At 62.2% G+C, this 17488-nt stretch overlaps 1 protein-coding gene across 6 annotated transcripts in view; it reads left to right on the top strand.

The window, feature by feature from the left end:
* Nucleotides 1–307: 307 nt before the first annotated feature.
* MTA1 (metastasis associated 1) overlaps nucleotides 308–17488 on the top strand; it is a 38803-nt gene continuing 21622 nt past the window's right edge. For 5 of the 6 annotated variants that reach the window (XM_082385842.1, XM_082385841.1, XM_082385840.1 and 2 more), the window contains exons 1-2: nucleotides 308–486; nucleotides 14875–14942. In XM_082385842.1, coding sequence (XP_082241968.1) covers nucleotides 459–486; nucleotides 14875–14942 — 96 coding nt within the window. In that variant the 5' untranslated portion in view covers nucleotides 308–458. Of the gene's footprint in view, nucleotides 487–14874; nucleotides 14943–17488 lie in introns of those variants that run through there. The other variant, XM_082385843.1, reaches the window with a different exon arrangement.

The raw sequence follows: 17488 nt of genomic DNA, 5'->3' as shown, positions 1-17488 counted from the left end.
ACCGGCGTGGACGGCTGGGGGGGGCCGCTGCGGGGAGGGGCGTGGGGAAGACCCCGGGGGCCGCGGGCGGGCGGCGGGGAGCGCGCGACCGCAGGTCGGTTAACGGCCCGCGCGGTGGGCGGTGGCGCCCGAGGCCCCTCCCTCCCCGCGGCCGCTCCTCCTCTTCCTCTCCCGCCCGCACCGCGGCCCTCGGTCCCTGCGCGGCCTCGGCGGCGGCGGCGGCGGCGGCGGCGGCGGCGGCGGCGGCGGCGGCGGCGGCGGCGGCGGCAGCAGCAGCGGCGGCGGCGGCGGCGGCGGCGGCGGCGGCAGCGGCGGCAGCAGCAGCGCGGCCCCTTTAAACCGCCCGCCCGCCCGCGCCCCCGCGCCTCGCGCCCGCGCGCCTCCATTTTCGCGGCCGCCCGCGCCGAGCCCCGCGCCCAGCCCGGCCCAGCCTGCGGCCTCCGCCGCCGCCGCCGGACATGGCCGCCAACATGTACAGGGTCGGAGGTAAGGCCGCCGCCTGTCCGCCCGCCGCCGCCGCCGCCTTTATGCGCCGCGGGCCCGACCCTGCCACCCCGGGCCCCGCCGGCCCACATCCCCCCAGCCCCCGCCGGGGCCCCATCCCCCCCGGGCCCCATTCCGCCCCCCATCTCTTCTCCCCTCCCTGCCTCGGTCCCAAACCGCCGCCCTGGGCCTCGCCATACCTCCGCCCGGGCCCCGTCTGCACCCCCTGCCCGGGTTCCCCGTCGTGTCCCTCCCTCCCCCATTTTCCCTTCTTCCCCTTCCCCTTCCCCTCCTCCGCCCGCCTCTCCATCGGCCCAGCCCCCCCATCGGCCCACTTCTGGTCCCCTCCCTCCGCCTCTGCACCCCTCCCCCACTGCAGGCCGTCCCGGCTGGGCCGTCCTTCCCCCTCCCCCGGCAGCGCTCACCCACTCTTCTGCACCCCACCCCATCTCCTTCCCCTCCCCCCCCCCCTTTCTGAGCAACCCGTTCCTCCACCGCCACCTCTGCCCTGGCCATGCTCATCCCAACCCGAAGTGACCCCTTGGGCCGGCCCTCACGAGCCGGTGCGGGTAGTGGCCGAGCGGCGCACCAGGGAGGCGGGGGCTCTGCCCACCTGTTGGGGGCCGACCGTGTAGCCTGTTGGGCCCTGGCAGAGGAACTGTGGAAGGCTCTGGAGTCGCAGAGCATCCTTCTGGGCCAGGGACCTGGCGGGAGCCCCCCACCCCGGAGCAGAGCAGGAGCACGTGGTCGGGGGAGGGGGGTGCTGGCTGCCCTCCTGGGAGTGGGAGTTTGGGGGCCGCAGGGGTGTGGAGCGCCCACCGGGGCAGGCAGGGCTGGCTCGGGTGCTGGGGTGGAGAGTGGGTCCCCTCTGGGGTGGGGAGCCCCATGCGTGGGAGCCCAGGGGCGGCTGAGAGCTACCCCTTGGGCCGGGCGTGTGCTTGGGGGCTTCCCCTAGCAGGGTTCCCTCTCCGGGTCCTCAGCAGCCTGTGGTCACCCCGAGCATGCTTTTCTAAGACACCCCCAAACTTTTTGCTGTGTCCTGTTTCCCCAGCCCTGCAGGGAGGTGCTTTGCAAGGGTGCGGAAGAGGCAGATAGCCCCCTGGTTAGGGGGCCGCTGAGCTGGCTGAGGCCCTGGGGGGCTTCCTTCCTGGGCTGTTCGTCCTCCCAGTTGGGCCCCAGGAAGCCGCCGGCTTTGGGCCTTGCCCCACTTCGTGGGGAGGGGGCTCCGGGAGGCTGTGCCGCGGGTTTTCCATGGGGTTCTGAGCCGGTCCTTCACGGGGAGGTGAGGTGCCCACCCTCTCTGAGACTTTGAGATGCTCACTTGCCCACCTTTGGTGGAGTGTGTCAGGGCTGAGGACGGTGCTGGCCTCGCTTTCCAAGTCTCCTCTGTCCTCAGTTTACCCTGTCGCTGGCCAGGTGACCCCGAGTGCCAAGCCAGCCTTGTGACCTTGGGTGTGCACCCCAACCTGTGCAGCGGGTCTGTGCAGCACCTGCCCGGCCGTCAGGCCCTTCCTTGCTCGCTCTGGCTCAGAGGTGGTCACGGGAACGGGGCCTGTACCCCGTGTAGCACAGGTCCCTGGCGGACACCTGTGGGGAGGGGGTTGCAGCGTAGGGGCTTCTCCGGGACAGGCCTGTCCATTTCCCAGCCTCGCCGCTCCAAGCAGGAGCCGGCCATCTGTGGATGGAGGCGGGAGGGTCACCCCCAGGACTGAGCCGCCTTCTCCGCCCTGGTAGCTCGGCCTCTGCCCCAGCCCAGCTGCGCAGCCCAGGGCTCCTGCCTCTCTTGCAGCTGCCCGTTCAGTGACCCCCGAACCCGTGCCCTCTTGGACCACCTTTCCACAGTGCAGACCCCTCCTGGCCTCCTGCGCAGCCTGAGGCCCCTCCGGTCTGCCCACCCTCCAGCTTGCCCGGTGCCCCCTTGGGTTTAGCCAGCCAGAAGCCCCTCGGCAGGTGTGGTCTTACCTCCCATCCCAGGCGCTGGCCCTGCGGTCACGTTGGCACGCTGAATAAACGAAGCAGTGTCCGCAGAACGGAGGCGCCCAGCTCCTGGCTGGAGGAGACACGGAGGCTGCAGGAGGAGGTGGCGGCGGCCGGGGGCTGGAGGCCCTCAGCTGGCCCCTGCTGCGCCTTCACCCGCTGCCGGGCGCTTCTGCCAGCCCCCGCCTTGGTGGGTGGGACCCCCACTGTGCCTGCCTGTGGGGACTGGTTCCAAGGGGAGCTGTCACCGCCCCATCCAGGCCATGGATGCCCCATCCAGGCCATGGATGCCCCATCCAGGCCGTGGATGCCCCGATCGCCACTTGTGTCCACTCCTTGACATGTGGGCTTCGAGCCACCTATCTGGCTGCGAAATCAGTGGGGGCCTGGCCACCCTCAGACCTTCCCGTGCCTCAGTTTCCCCACGGTGTTGACCAGGATCTCTGTGTCCTGCAGTGCCTCCTCCAGGGGAGTGGTCTGCGTGTCCCCCCGAGGGTGTCCTGGAGGCCCTCCCAGGGCCTGTGTTGCAGGACCGCTTCCACTTGGACTCCCTCTTGGTCCCTGCAGTTCCGTCCCCAGTTTCTGTATGGAATCCCAAGGCGCTGTCTCATGGGTCTGCAAGGCCGGTGGTCCGGGTGGGCGGGGTGTTGGCAGGTTGGCATCCTGTCCTGAGGTGCTGCTTGCTCGGGGTTGGGGGGCGGTGTCTGGATTTCTCAGGGCCCAGACAGAGGAAGGTACGCCTCTCTCTTGCTGGGGTTTGGCCCTGCCTGGGCAGCCTGCTCCGGCCTGGGGAGCACTGCAGGAGCAGAGTCTGGGAAAGCCCCCGTCCCCGCCGCCCCCGTTGTCTCCACTCAGGACGCTCTACCTTTTCCAAAGGTGCCAGACTCAGCCAGGAAAGTACAAGACGCCCGTTCAGTTTGGATTTCAGATAAACAGTTTCTTAGCGTAAGTTTGTACCAAATATTGCGCGGGAGGGACATGCGCTAGAAAGTAGTTAGCGGAGCCCAGCGTTCTCTGGGTGTCCTGCATCCTACCTGGCAGGCCGTCCCGAGGCCCTGCCAGGATGTCTGGGCGGGGCGAAGGCACGGCTGCAGCTTTGTGCCAGCTGACCGGCTGGGCGGAGTGGGTCAGCCTGGGAGGGGACAGGGCCTGGTTCTTCCCCGGGAGGTGACCCAGCCTGGACAGAGGCTTGCTGTCGGCGGCGACAGCAAACGTGGCGGAGGAGGCGTGGACGCGGGTGGCGGGCTCAGGGTCCACGACCCCTCTTTCTCTGGGGTCTGCGCTCTGCGTGGGGAGTGGGGGCACCTGGCCAGTCTTCTGGAGCGAGCCGTGGACTGAGGGCACCACGGGCGCCTCTTTTTGTCTCTGTGCAGAGACGTTCTGTCATGTTTCAGGACAGAAAGCGAAAACCAACAGCCGGGAGCCGCCCGATACCGTGGTCACTGTTTGGGGCGGTGGGTGTGTTTTTAATGGGCGGGCTGCAGCCGTCTCCCCTCAGGCCTCGTCTCTTTTTTTCTTCTGGCGTAAGAAATTAACGCCCATTCTCTTGGATAGTTGATTTTTAAAAATATATTTTGAAAAGGTGATAGGAACACCCTAGTCCTCCGGGCAGCTTGAAGCTTGACAGTGTCTCCGTTGCCCTTGCTGTTTTGTCTTTGTCATCTGTATCCTGTCCTGTTGTCAGAAATGCTTCTTTGTTTAATTTTAACTTCTGACTAGGTAAGACATCCACACGCGGGAAAATGCCAAACTTGTGCGGGGCCAGCAGGGACGTGCTGGGGCAGGCGGTGCCGTTCTCACGTGGCGGGGCGGGCACCCCTGCAGTCCGCAGTGGCCTTCCCAGGGCGTCCGGACGTGTGGACGTGGGTGCTGGACATGCGGGGCCCGAGGGGTGGCTTGGGTGAGGTCGGCACAGGGGCCCCTCCTCCCGGCTGCCTCCCGCTGAAGTTCGGGGCGGGGTGAGGGTGGTGAGGTGCCCTGAGGCGCACCCCCCGTGACCCCCAGCTGCCTTCTCTCAAGAGTTTGATGTTCAACACAACGTCCTGTCCTCCTGCCTTCGGTCTCTCTGTCCGCCCTGCACCCCTGTCCCGTCTGTCTTCAGGGAGCAGGGGGCCCGTGTCCGATGGCAGCGGACACAGCCTTCCCGGGGCTCTGGGGGCCCCTGTGTGGACGGACGAGGGTGCTGGTGCCGTCTACACAGCCGGGGGGTCCAGGCCGACGTCGGGGTGCGGTTCCTGGGCAGGGCCCGGCGGGCGGGGCTGCCAGGGGTGGCCTCGGGGACGCTGCCCGTCGTCTCGCGCTGGCCAGGCCCCTGCGGCCTCCCCGCTCCCGGTCAGTGGGACGCAGGTTGGAGCTGTGCCTTCTCGTGGGACGCCCGCTCTCCCGGCCCTGCAGCGCCCTGACCCTCTCCTGGCTGCGATTCGTGGGCTGCCTGAGGAGATGGCCCTTCGGAGCAGCGGGTCTGCTCCGTCTCCCCTGCTTCAAACTGCTTAGTGGTTCCTGCGGTGGAGGGTCAACTCCCAGCACCTTCGGGGCCCCGCCCTTGGGTGGCCCCCCGCCGCCCCCTGACTGGGTCCTGGCCCTCTTGTCACTGCGCAGGGGTCCCAGCTGGGCACGGGCTCCTGAGACGGAGGCCCAGGTTCCTCTGGGTGACGCGTGTGACGGTGGTGACCGGAGGTGGGGGCTGCCTGCCGCGGGAGCGAGGGGCGTGGCTGCAGCACGCCCAGAGGGACCCCGCGCTCGGCGCCCCGGAGGGCAGGCCCGCCGCTTCCCTGCCCTCTGCAAGGCGGGGTCCGGGCGGCCACGCCGGCTCCCTGAGGGTCCATCTGCGGGCGTCCGGCAGAGGGGCTCCTCGGGCTGCGCGGGCGGGGCTCCCCTGGGGGTCGCAGGAGGTCGCCTCTGAGAGGCGGCCGCACCCCGCGTGAGGGGACTGGGTCCAGCCCAGGGCCGTGGGGGGACGTGCTCCGGTGAGCTCAGCCGTGGGCACCGGCCGGGCTTTCCCTGGCGTGCGGGTGAGGACGGCTCTGTCCCTCCCTCTGTAGAGATGTGGGGGACCCTTCCTCTGTAGAGATGTGGGGGGCACCTGCCGTGCTCAGGCCTGGGGCCCGGCCTCTGGCGCCCACGTGACCGGCCGTCAGCCTCCACCCTGCGCTCCAGCCCCTGGAGGGAGGCCGGGCCCCGTGGTCGTGGGCCCCTCGCCCCTCCGGGCAGGGCCCGGCCTCCGTCCAGTGGGGCGTGTGCACGGGGGGCCTGGCTGGGGAGGTGGAGCCGCCGGGGCGAGGACAGAGGAGCAGGGGGGCCGCGTGCAGGCGGCCTGGCTCTGGGCTCGGGGGGCCCAGGTGTAGCAGGTGAGAGCGGGCATGGTCCTGCAGGGTCAGGAGTCTGGCTTCCTCCGGCGCCCCGCCGTTCCCGCTGCGGGCTCCCCGGCCCCAGGGCACCTGGTGGGAGTCGGTTCTGGAGGGATGCTGACGGCGGTCCGGCGGCAGGTGTGGCCTGGCCCTCCTGGGGTGTGCGCCCGTGTTCTCGTGGGGCCTCTGTCCCCGCTGGCGCCCCTCGCGCGGCCTCCTGGCTGTGACCACCGCGCCCGCTTGCTCAGCGGACACATCCTGTCCGGCCTCATCACTCCTCACGGGTCGTCTCTGCGAATCCGCCATCTCCCTAAGGTTGATGTGTAACCGGTGGGTCCCCCGGCCTGTTGAGGACCATGCCGCTTGAATTTTTGAGCTTCTAGTTGGAGATTTCAGTGTTTCAAGTGCCCGCCAGCATAGCCGTGAAGTGCGTCCAGTGTCCCTAAGCGCAGGGAGGCTACGGGCCCCACACTCATGAGTGGACGATACGATACGTACCGGATACGGTGTCTTTAAACAGAGACTCACAGAGGACAGGTTATATGTCGATCTGCTGATGAAAAGGTGGCCCGAGGCTGGCGGGACCCTGACCCTGGGCTCCCCCTGGGGCGATGGCTCAGTTCAGGATAGTTCGGTGTTAGTGGTGGTGACATTAGGGAACATAATTACTGAGACAAACGGGAACGGCCTGTGTGTATTTTTTACATTTAGAGTTAGGTCTATTGAAGTACGCTTTTCAACGCCCTTTTATGTGTGCGGTTCTTTGATTTGGGCCGACGCACACCGTTGTGTAACTGCCGCACACGCTTCCACGTGTGTGGTCCTAAACAGGCCAGGAGGGGGAGGTGGTTAGACTGCTTCCACGGCCCACGAGTGTGCCTCTTGCCTTCTGTAGTCAGCCCGCCTGCCCCCCACGCCAGCCCTGGCAGCCCCGATCTGTCCCTGTTGCTGCAGATACCCTTTACAGGGTGTCATGCAGCACGCTGGCTTCCTTCACGGGGTGCAGCGCGTTCAGAACTTGTCCTCGTGTCGGTGGCTCATCCTCTGCTTGCTGAATAGGTTCCATCGAATGGAGGTACCGAGGTGTATTCAGCAACGAAGGGACACTGGGGTCGGCTCGGTCCCTTCAGGCTGCTGTAACAAGGCATGAGCCACTGGGGGCTGGTTAACAACAGATGCCAACTTCTTGCACTTCTGGAGGCTGCAGGTCCCAGGTCAAGGCTCCAGCAGCCTCGATGTCTGGGGAGCTCTGTGGGGTCTCCTGTAAGAGCACTAATCCCACTCCGGGCCCCACCTAAGCACCTCCCAAAGGCCCTGCCTCCAGATACCATGGCTTTGGGGTTAGGATTTCAGCGTGACTTTTGGAAGGACCTCACGTTCAGATCACAGCTGGGCCATTTCCAGGTTTTTTTTTTATATATAATTTTTTAAAAAAATTATTTATTTTATTTATTTATTTTAGACAGCGTTGGGTCTTTGTTGCTGCGCGTGGGCTTTCTTTAGTTGCGGCGAGCGGAGCTACTCTTTGTTGCGGTGCACGGGCTTCTCATTGCCGTGGCTTCTCTTGTTGCGGAGCACGGGCTCTAGGCACGCGGGCTTCAGTAGTTGTGGCACGCGGGCTCAGTAGTTGTGGCACGCGGGCTCAGTAGTTGTGGCACGCGGGCTCAGTAGTTGTGGCACGCGGGCTCAGTAGTTGTGGCACGCGGGCTCAGTAGTTGTGGATTGCGGGCTCTAGAGCACAGGCTCAGTAGTTGTGGTGCACGGGCTTAGTTGCTCCGCGGCATGTGGGATCTTCCCGGACCAGGGCTTGAACCCGTGTCCCCTGCATTGGCAGGCGGATTCTTAACCACTGCGCCACCAGGGAAGCCCGTATTTCCAGTTTTGGTGGTTGAGTGCAGCCGACCGGGAGCACCTGTGCTCAGCTTTGAGTGTGAACGTATGTTCTTACGGGTGTTTCTCGTGGGTGAAAGTGCCCAGGGGTGGGGTGGCCTGGCGGAGTCGCCTGTCCGCAGTGCAGCCTCATTACTCTGCTGTGCCCCCGGCAGCGACGCTGAGGGTCCCGGGTCCTCTGCACAGGAGTCTGACTGGCACACAGGGCATCTCACTAGACTTTCGATGCATGTTTCCCTAAGCATCCGTGCTGCTGGCCATCTTTCCGCGTGTTTGTTTGCCATCCCTGTGCCTTTGGTCAGGCGTCTGGACAAATCCTTTGCCCGGTTTTTAAAATTGGAAAGAAGCTTACTGTTGAGTTGTGAGAGTTTCTTTTATATTCTGGATTTCAGTTCTTTACGAGATATGTATTTTGCAAAGTTTCTCTTTTATAAGAGAGAAGTGTATGAAGGAAGTCTGCCTACCCCAAGGTCACAAAGATTTTATCCTGTTTTCTTGTAGAATTTTTATAGTTCCAGGCTTTACTTGCAAGTGCATGACCCATTCTGAGTCCGTTTTTGTGTGTGTGGCGGAGGTGATGGTTCTCGGTCCTTCCCCTTTTGCGTGTGGACGTCCAGTTGTCCATCTCCACCTGTTAACGTCTTGACCGCCCCCCCATCTGCAGGCACCTTGGTCGAACCCGTTCGCCGTGCTTCCCTTTGTTCCTCCTCTCTTTTCCATTGATGCGGCCATGCTTTTGCCAATCCACGCCGTCCGGATTACTGTAACTTCATGGCAAATCTGGCTCAGGTGGGAATCCTCCAACTTTTGTCCTTTTTCTTTTTTCTTTTTCTTTTTGGTCGTGCCATGCAGCTTGCGGGATCTTAGTTCCCTGGCCAGGGATTGAACTGGGCCCTCGGCAGTGAGAGTGCAGGGTCCTAACCACTGGACTGCCAGGGAATTCCCTGACTTTGTCCTTTTTCCAAATTGTTTAGCCTATTCTGGTGTCTCGGATTTCCCATGTAAAGTGTAGGATTGGCTTATTGGTTTCTACAGAAAGAAAATTGTGGCGTCTTGATTGGGATCACGTTGAAACTATGGTTGAGATCAGTTTGGGGGAAAATTGGCATCTTTGCCAGGATCGAGTCCTCTGCTACAGGGGCTGGCAGGCTGCGGCCCACTGCCTGTTCTCTTGTGACTCATGAGCTAAGAATGGTTCCTACATTTTTAAATGGTTGAGGAAAAAAAAAATCAAAAGAAGAATACTTTAGGACACATGAAAATTCCATGAAATTCAAATCTCAGTGCCCATAAATAAAGTCGTGTTGGAACGAGCCGTGCTTGTGCGTTTGCGTGTGTCCTCTGGCTGCTTTGGGGCCTCAGTGTGGTCGAGCGGTGGTGAGGTCACCTCACTGGCTCACCCGCCCACTTGCAGTGCCGTCATTGCGAATCACACCCACGTGTCGTAACTCACCGGCTCGGAGCCCTGTCTGCGTCCCCGTCCCCGCCGAGCGAGCAGGGCACCCGGGCTTGGGAGGTGGTGGCTTTAGGGGCGTGAGCGCTGTGCCGAAGGGACGCAGTGTGCGTGGGTGCAGTCGCAGGGCTCCTTCACGGAAGTTCGCGAACCGGACAAGAGCCTCCAACGGAGTCTGCTCGCTGATCGGCCGGGCAGGCGAAGCCGGTTACTGGTGGTGACGTCATTCGGTCGTGTCGGTGGCGGCTGGCCGAGGAGCAGCCTTTGGGAGGCTGGTTGCCCAGGCTGAGGGGCTGGGAGTGGGCGCGGGGTGCGCGGGATGGGCTCCCCGCGAGGAGACCGGCCTGTGTGAAGAGTCTGCCTGGACCAGGCACAGCCGAGATGTTCAGAGAAGTGGGGAAAGCGCCAACCTCGTGCCGACTGAAGTGGGCTCTACTAGGACGCTGTGTCCACCCGGCCGGGCTCAGGGCGGCCAGGGAGCCGGGGGGGACGTCGTTTCCGGCGTGGCTGCCAGGGCGTTGTGGGACAGGTCAGCCTGGATCGGAGCCCTCCCAGCGCAGCAGCGTCCGGTCCGTGAGGCCTGATGGCGCGGAGAGGCGAGGGGCTGGCGTCCTGCTCGTTGCGCTGGCTCATCCATCCTCTCCTGTCCTTGGACATCGGGGTTCCTGGTGCTCAGCCTTTGGACTCCGGTTCTCAGGCCTTCGGACTCAGGCTGATTCTCACCACTGGCTCCTGGTCCCCAGCTTGCAGACAGCAGATCATCTGACCTCTCAGCCTCCGTACCCACGTGAGCTGATTCGTAGGACAAACTGCTATATGCACCAACAGAATTTGGTGTATGGAGCAGAACAGGGCTTGGCTGGACACCTGCACAAAGCTTGTTAACACATCAGGTGCCTGAAGCCCGTTGTCCGTCGGGCTGCTTGTCAACAGGCGTTTTGTGCAAAATGTTGAGTCTCGTGCTTCACCCAACCTGTTGTGTCAACAGTGAGCTGCACTTGACCTCGAGGAGTTAGCCATCATCAGTTCTCTGAATTTTTATCAGAAGTGGAAGCTGAGGACTTCCTGGTGGCGCAGTGGTTAAGAATCTGCCTGCCAGTGCAGGGGACACGGGTTCGAGCCCTGAGCCAGGAAGATCCCACGTGCCGCGGAGCAACTAAGCCCAACTAAGCACTGTAACTGCTGAGCCCGTGTGCTGCAACTACTGAAGCCCGCACGCCTAGGTCTAGCCTGTGCTCCACAGTAAGAGAAGCCACCGCTCGCCGCAACTAGAGAAAGCCTGTGCGCAGCAGTGAAGACCCAACACAGCCAAAAAAAAAAAAGGTGGAAGCTGAATATCTTGACTTGCTCTACCGTGCAGCAGCTTGAGGGTGTAGCAGTAGTTAAATTTTACTGTGATTTCTTAAACTCGGGGCAGAAATTAGAATTTTTCAGAATGAGAAGAACCACTCTCAACCACGAGTATCAAACACGGAGTGCCTTTGGAAATTAGTTTTTGCTGCATACTTGATAATGGTCCTTTATGAATTCATCTGAAAATTACATGAAATGGCACTTACTGCAAACTTATACTGTGATACATTCATTTTGGTGATGACTGACGTTGTTTGAATCACAGACTGCTTTATACAGTTTCTTACTGTCAGATGTTAAAACGAGAAATGGGCTCTCCATTCTGACCCAGATTTGCATCGGGCATGTTCTCTGAGTTCAGACCACAGTCCCCGCAGTGTGTTTTGGGCTGCAGTGCAAGTGCGAAGGAGGTTTCTGTGTTTCGGAAGCCACTTAGCTGCCTTGAGGAGCTGCCCCAGCATCTGTACTGTGTCACCTGCTGCAGTTCTGGGTCAGCAAAGCCGTCACACTCATGGCTAAGTTTAGTACAACAAAAGGATATACACCAGAATCAGCAAAGGTGAAAAGGTCAAGGCTTCCAGCTGGCCTCTCCCAGGGCCACAGGTGGTGAGACCACACGCAACTCGGTGTCCAGGGTGTGTATCCAGGTTGGTCACGTAGCCATGGCTAACCATCAGCGTGGCTGGCCTTCGTGTCCAGCCCTCCGGAGGTCAGGTTGACCTCTGGCCCACCGCAGATCACATTGTCGGCGTGGTCTGTGTGGCCCATGCCCCCAGGTGGGCAGACTCCCATCAGGCAGGACCCTCCAGGGGCTTTGGGGCAACCTCCCAGGAGCAGGTCAGGGGCCACACCTTCCTTGGGACGTGCAGGGTGTGGACGACCGGGGCCTGCTGGGTTCACCCTTCACTGCACAAATGCTGAAAGGGAAAGGTCGAGAGAAATCTCAGGGAGTCCAGAATGAGTGTGCTCAATTAAAATTTCACGCTTGCAGATGGATATCGTTGTTTGGGTACTTTTTGTGCAGAAAGACATAGAGGCCGCGTCACGGGTCGGCATTAACAGGGACGTTGCGATGGATTTTCACGATCCAGAACATGAACTTGAGCCCCGATGAAGCAAATTGTCCTCCCCCAAAACAGAATTCCTTAGTAGACCAGGATTATCACAAAAAAGTATACTCAATTTTTATTGTTTTAATTTTAATTTCATTGGCAAAATGTTTGTGGAAATGTATTATGTTAATACCTAAGTGATATCTTTGGTTTAGCTTCTTGTCGTGCGAAGCCTGAAGTATTTACTCTCTGGCCCTGTACCGAAAAAGGTTGATGGTCTGTGTTTTGATCCATGATATCTTATGTTACGATTTATTTAGATTTTGTTGGTTTTTCTCAGTAGCGTTTTGTAGTTTTCAGCATACAGATCTTTGCATAGAGCTTTTGATCTTTAAAGATCTGTAGATTATTAAATTAATACTTCAGTACTTGTGAGCTATTGTAAATGGTACTTTTAGTACACTATTTTTGTATCCTATGAGCTTGCTAAACCCTCACTCATTAGTTTTTCTTTTTTAAGTGAAAGCAGGTTTATGGAGAGAGCAGCACATGCCATAGGCAGAATGCAGTCCATCTCAAGGCAAGAGCGGCCCCTCACTCATTAGTTTTTGTTTTGTTTTTGTTTTTAACATAGGGAGAAGCTCTTTTTTTTTTTTTTTTTAAGTATTTTATTTTTATTTATTTATTTATGGCTGTGTTGGGTCTTTGTTTCCGTGCGAGGGCTTTCTCCAGTTGCGGCAAGCGGGGGCCACTCTTCATCGCGGTACGTGGGCCTCTCACTGTCGCGGCCTCTCTTGTTGCGGAGCACAGGCTCCAGACGCGCAGGCTCAGTAGTTGTGGCTCACGGGCCCAGCTGCTCCGCGGCATGTGGGATCTTCCCAGACCAGGGCTCGAACCCGTGTCCCCTGCATCGGCAGGCAGACCCTCAACCACTGTGCCACTGGGGAAGCCCTCACTCATTAGTTTTAATAGCTTTTTGTAAACTCTGGGAATTTCTCTGTGGACAGTCATGTCCTCTGCATTTAGAGAGTTTTCTCTCTTCCTTTCCAGTCTGTACGCCTTTCATGTATTTATTTTTTCTCCTCGTGGCACCGACCAGGACCTGTGGGTGAGTAGCAGTGCAGTGGGTCGACTCCCGTGCCCTCTTCCCGGCTTTAGGGGAGGGCACCGTGTTTTCATCAGTAAACATGACTTCACTGTAGGTTTTTGGTAAATGCCTGCTAGCAGGCGAGGAAGTTCCCTTGAATTCCTAGTTTGCGTCAGAGGTTTTTTGTTTTTTCTGTTTTTTAACAAATTTATTTATTTTTATTTTTGGCTGCGTTGGGTCTTTGTTGCGGTGCACGGGCTTCTCATTGCGGTGGATTCTCTTGTGGAGCACACGCTCTAGGCGCGTGGGCTTCGGTAGTTGTGGCACGTGGGCTCAGTAGTTGTGGCTCACGGGCTCTCGAGCGCAGGCTCAGTAGTTGGGGCTCGCGGGTTCTAGAGCGCAGGCTCAGTAGTTGTGGCTCACGGGCTTAGTTGCTCCGCGGCATGTGGGATCTTCCCGGACCAGGGCTCGAACCCGTGTCCCCTGCATTGGCAGGCGGATTCTCAACCACTGCGCCACCAGGGAAGCCCCTGCGTCAGAGTTTTTATCAGGAATTGTGTAGGTTTCGTCAGCTCATCTGCATCTATTGAGATGGTTTTTCTTCTTTATTCCACTGCTGTGATTTCGACGTGTCCCCAGGTGACTCCCAGTGGTCGAGGGGCGTTGTCCCCTTGCTGGGCTGCCAGCTTCCGTGCGCAGAGGTTGTGCTGAGACGCTGGGCTCCGAGTTGCTGAGGGGCACTGCTCTGTGGTCTCTCGCGGTGTCCGGCCTCCTGAGCCCCCGGAGCTCCCTGCTGTAGTGCTTTCTGGGGGAGTTCGTGTCGACCGTGTTCAGCCTCCCTTCCGGCTTCGGTACGATTCACCAGCGAAGCCGTCTGGGCCGGGCAGGGGCAGGGGGTCCTCCTTTCCCTTCGTCCTCTGCCGGGAAGGCGGCTGCCTCTGCGCGCCGTCTCCTTCGCGGGCGTGGGGGCGGCTCGCGTCTCCCCCGCTGCTCCCTCTCTCCCCCCCTCCTGCCTCTTTCTTTGTTCCCCACCTACCGAAGCACGAGTTACAGGCGGTGAAGCCCACTCCTCGGGAGCGCAGGGCAGCTGCCGGCAGGCGTGTAACTGCCGCCCGGGCACGAGACGCCCAGCCCCCCGAGCCCCCCGAGCCCCCCGAGCCCCGTGTCCAGGGCACCTTTCCTGGCACTGCCGGGACTCTTGTCGCTGGACGCAGACCTGCTGTCTGCCTGTCTGCCACCCCCTACCCTCCCGGGGGAGCGTTTGGGTGGTTTCCAGTTCCTGACACGCAGGCGTAATTATTTCAGGTTTAATTTGCTCTTTATCTAGTTTCTTAGAACGAAAGCTTGGATGATTGATTTCTATAAAAACTGCTTAGTTGAGATAAAATCTACATGCGATAAAACCCACCCGTCTGCAGTGTACGGTCCCGTGAGGTGCAGCGTGGCCGCAGTCGCCCTGAAACAAGCTCGTGCCGGCCAGCCCCTCCCGCAGGCCTCTCTCTGTCCAGCCAGCCTCGGGCACATCCCTCCCGTGATCCCTCTGGGGTCTTCACCTCCGTCCGGGGGCACCTGGGCCGTGTGCACGTGCAGGCCTCAGCGGACTCCAGCCAGGACAGCCCCCTGGTCAGCCGTCCCCTGCGGGGCTGGTCTCGCGGCTGTCCTGGGCTTTCCCGGGTGGGCCCCCTGGCCTCCTGCTGGGGGCCTCCCTGAGCCAGAGCCCCGCTCGCCCTTGGGGGCGTTGGGGAAACGGAGAGCACGTGTAGTTTTTCCTGTGAGAGGAGCTTGTGCTGACCTGAGGTCTGGGGGACCCGGCAGGGGCGGCAGCACCCTCAGGACCCCGCTCCCCTGGGCCCCCGACCTCGTCCCGCCCCGGCGAGCTCCGTGTCTCCTCCACCCGGGAAGCCCCGGCTTCCGTTCAGCTCTTTAGTCTTTGGAGGAGAGGTGGTGGGACGCCGGGGGATGTGCATGGGGGGATGTCCGGGGTCTGGCAGCCTCCATGCCGACGTGGTCTCTGGGGCCGGCGGTAGCAGTGCCTGTGACCGTCCTTCCCACCCTGGCGGTACCGCTCTTGGGGCCCCCTCCGGGCCGGCTGCGGCCCCTGCGGCCCCCCAGCCCCCCGCCTGAGCCAGGCCCCCGCCCGCCACCACAGATGCAGCCAGGCCGCGGGCGAGCGGGGGGCCGGCTCCCCGGCTGGCGGCGTCGCGAGGCTGACGCGCTCTCACCCGTTTGCAGACTACGTCTACTTCGAGAACTCGTCCAGCAACCCGTACCTGATCCGGAGGATCGAGGAGCTCAACAAGGTAGCGTGTGGCCCCGTCCCTGCTGGGGGGCGGGGGTGCCCCTCCCCGGAGAACCCATCCCCGAGGGTCCCTGGTGGGGTGTTCGGAGAGGGTCTGGGTTGGATGGCTCCGGCCGAGGAGTGAAGGAAGCCGCCTGGGCGCCCACAGCCCGAGGGTCCCCTGCCCGTCTCCCTCCTCTCTCGCTCCATGTCTGCCGAGCGTCCTGGGCAGGCGCTTATGAGTGGATTAGGGGGCGGGGCCCCCGGAGCCCTCCTGGGCCTGGTGGGGCGCGTTGGGCGTGGGCTCGCAGGTTCGGAATGGCCTCTTTGGTCAGAGGGGTGGGTGCTGTCCCCTGCGGACCCCCACAGCCCGGTGGGGGAGCCCCGCCACCTCTCCTGCCGTCCTCCTAGTTGGGAGGCGTTGGTGGGGGCACTGGGGGAGAGGGCATCCGTGTGACCCTCCTCCGAGGCCACGGCTCTGGCCACGGCGGTGCCCGGTCAGCAGGGCCCTTGGCTCTGCTGCTTCTCTCTTCCCTGGTTCCTGCAGAAGGGCGGCTGTGGACCCCCACCCTGGGGCAGTCCCCGTCCCGGAAGCACTGTTGTCACTCGTGTTGGCGAGGGGCCACCTTGCTGTGCCTCCACGGGGCCGGCAGGGGAGGATCTGCTTTCCTGGACCTCAGGCCTTGGGGCGGTGCAGCCGATTCTCGGGACCAGGCGGGGTGGGGCGGGAAGGTCAGGGTGCCGGTCCCCTAAGGACCAGACTAGCCGTGGCGGCACCCCGACCCTGCGGCCGTGCCTGCCGTGACCGGGAGATGGGCGGCGTGCCCGTGCCCCGAAGCCCCGGCCCCGACCTGAGCGTGTCGGCCTGGCTGGAGTGACCGGGGCTGGGGGCGGTGGCCGGATGTCCCGTGAGGCCACCACACCGCTGGAACCGGTGCGCTGGCGGGTGCCTCCCCCGAGCCCTGCTCACTGCCCGCTGGAGCCGTAGGGTGGGAGGGTGCGGCCCGTGCCCGCTGCTGCGATGGGAGCAGACGTCTGTGTCCCCCCCCCACCCCGTGCGGATCACTGGGGGCGCGGCTGGGGGCCAGGCCTCTGCGTGGAGTCGTCCTGGCAGGCGGGGCCATGGCGGCCAGCGGTCGCAGGGTGGCCACGGTGCCCTCCCTCTGGCCGCGACACACCACGCGTGTGAGGGAGAGGCAGCTCCGCCCCGTGAGGGTGGACGCGAGCGTGGGCACCGGGAAGCTCTGCCTGGTGGGGTAATGGAAAGGGGCCAGCGTGGGTCCAGAGCACCGGAGAGCACGGGTGTCCGCTGTGGCCCTCGGGGTCCTCGGAACCCGGCACCCCTGCTGGCCTCCCCTCCCACCCCACGGGGCACGGGGCCTCCGTCCCGGCTGGAGAGGTGGGCGCGGCCCAGGCGATCGTAGTTCAGGCAGGGGCTGAAACCGGGTCAGTTCGGGGGCTCTCCCCTGGCGGCCACACGATGCCGGGCAGCCTCGTGTGCAGAGGGAGGTGGAGCGGTGGGTGCTCTCGGGGGGAGGTCTGAGCCGCTGGCGTCGCGTCCCAGCAGAACGCCTGCTCTCAGCCTGCGACCTGGACGGAGCAGGGAGGACGGCTTCCACCGTGAGATCCATCGAAACAGACGGAGGAGAGAGCAGATGAGGGCGCACAGGAAAACTGAGGCCAGACGAGCCGGGGGCACCCTCCGAGAGACATGGCGCCCGCTGTGACTGGGGAGACTCAGGAGTGAGAAGAAGCTCCTGGAAGTTATTAGCAGAAACTGGGATGAAGACACAGAGAGAGAAAACTCAGAAAAGTAGAGAGTCCTCCAATGGCCCAACGTCCAGTTAGTAGGAATCAGAGGCGACGAGGGCCCTGCAAGCAGAGGAGTGGCCTGAGAAAATGCCCCCACCTCGAGGTCCGCCAGAGCCACAGCGCCATCCAGCCCCCGGGACAGCGGGCGCCCCAGCGGAGGGCACCCTGCGGGCCACTGGCCAGTCCCCACGCCGCCCAGCCGGAGCAGCGGGGGGCGGCGCGGGGTCCTGGCAGGGCCCTGGAGCGGACCCTGGAGTGAGCACTGAGGGGTCGGGAGGAAGCGGGGCGTGGAGACCAGGGCAGGGGGGCGAGGGGTTGCTCCCGCACTTTGTCTCTTTTCTGTAAATGAAAACAAGTCTAAAATGAGTTTTCTTGACGAAGCTGCAGCCGCTGGGTCTGCGTCCCTGTGGGGCTTGCTGCCCCTCCCGCGAAGCCCGGCTCTTTTGAGCCCCTCGCAGCCCCTCCACCGGGCCGTGCCCGACACCTGTTCCCCCAGACCTCCCCTCAGGGACTCTGGGCTTTCGTGAGCTTTCAAAGTAACTGTCGAGTTTTCTCCTTAGAACTTTGATTGGATATATATGGCATTTACGTTGTTTTCATGAAGCGTTAAATCTTTACACTACTGGAGAAAATTGCCGTTGTGAAAGAATGGGAAAAGGCCGACCGGGGGTCGTGAGAATGGGGGTGCGTGGGGGGGCGGAGCGCAGACCCTCGGGACGGGCGTTGGGGGGTGCGGCGTGGGGACCAGGCCCCGTG

Source organism: Balaenoptera borealis (assembly GCF_965194805.1).
Source record: "Balaenoptera borealis genome assembly, chromosome: 3".
NCBI lineage: Eukaryota > Metazoa > Chordata > Mammalia > Artiodactyla > Balaenopteridae > Balaenoptera > Balaenoptera borealis.
Note: the sequence above shows the minus strand (reverse complement) of the source record. Positions and strands in the feature narration are given on the sequence as shown.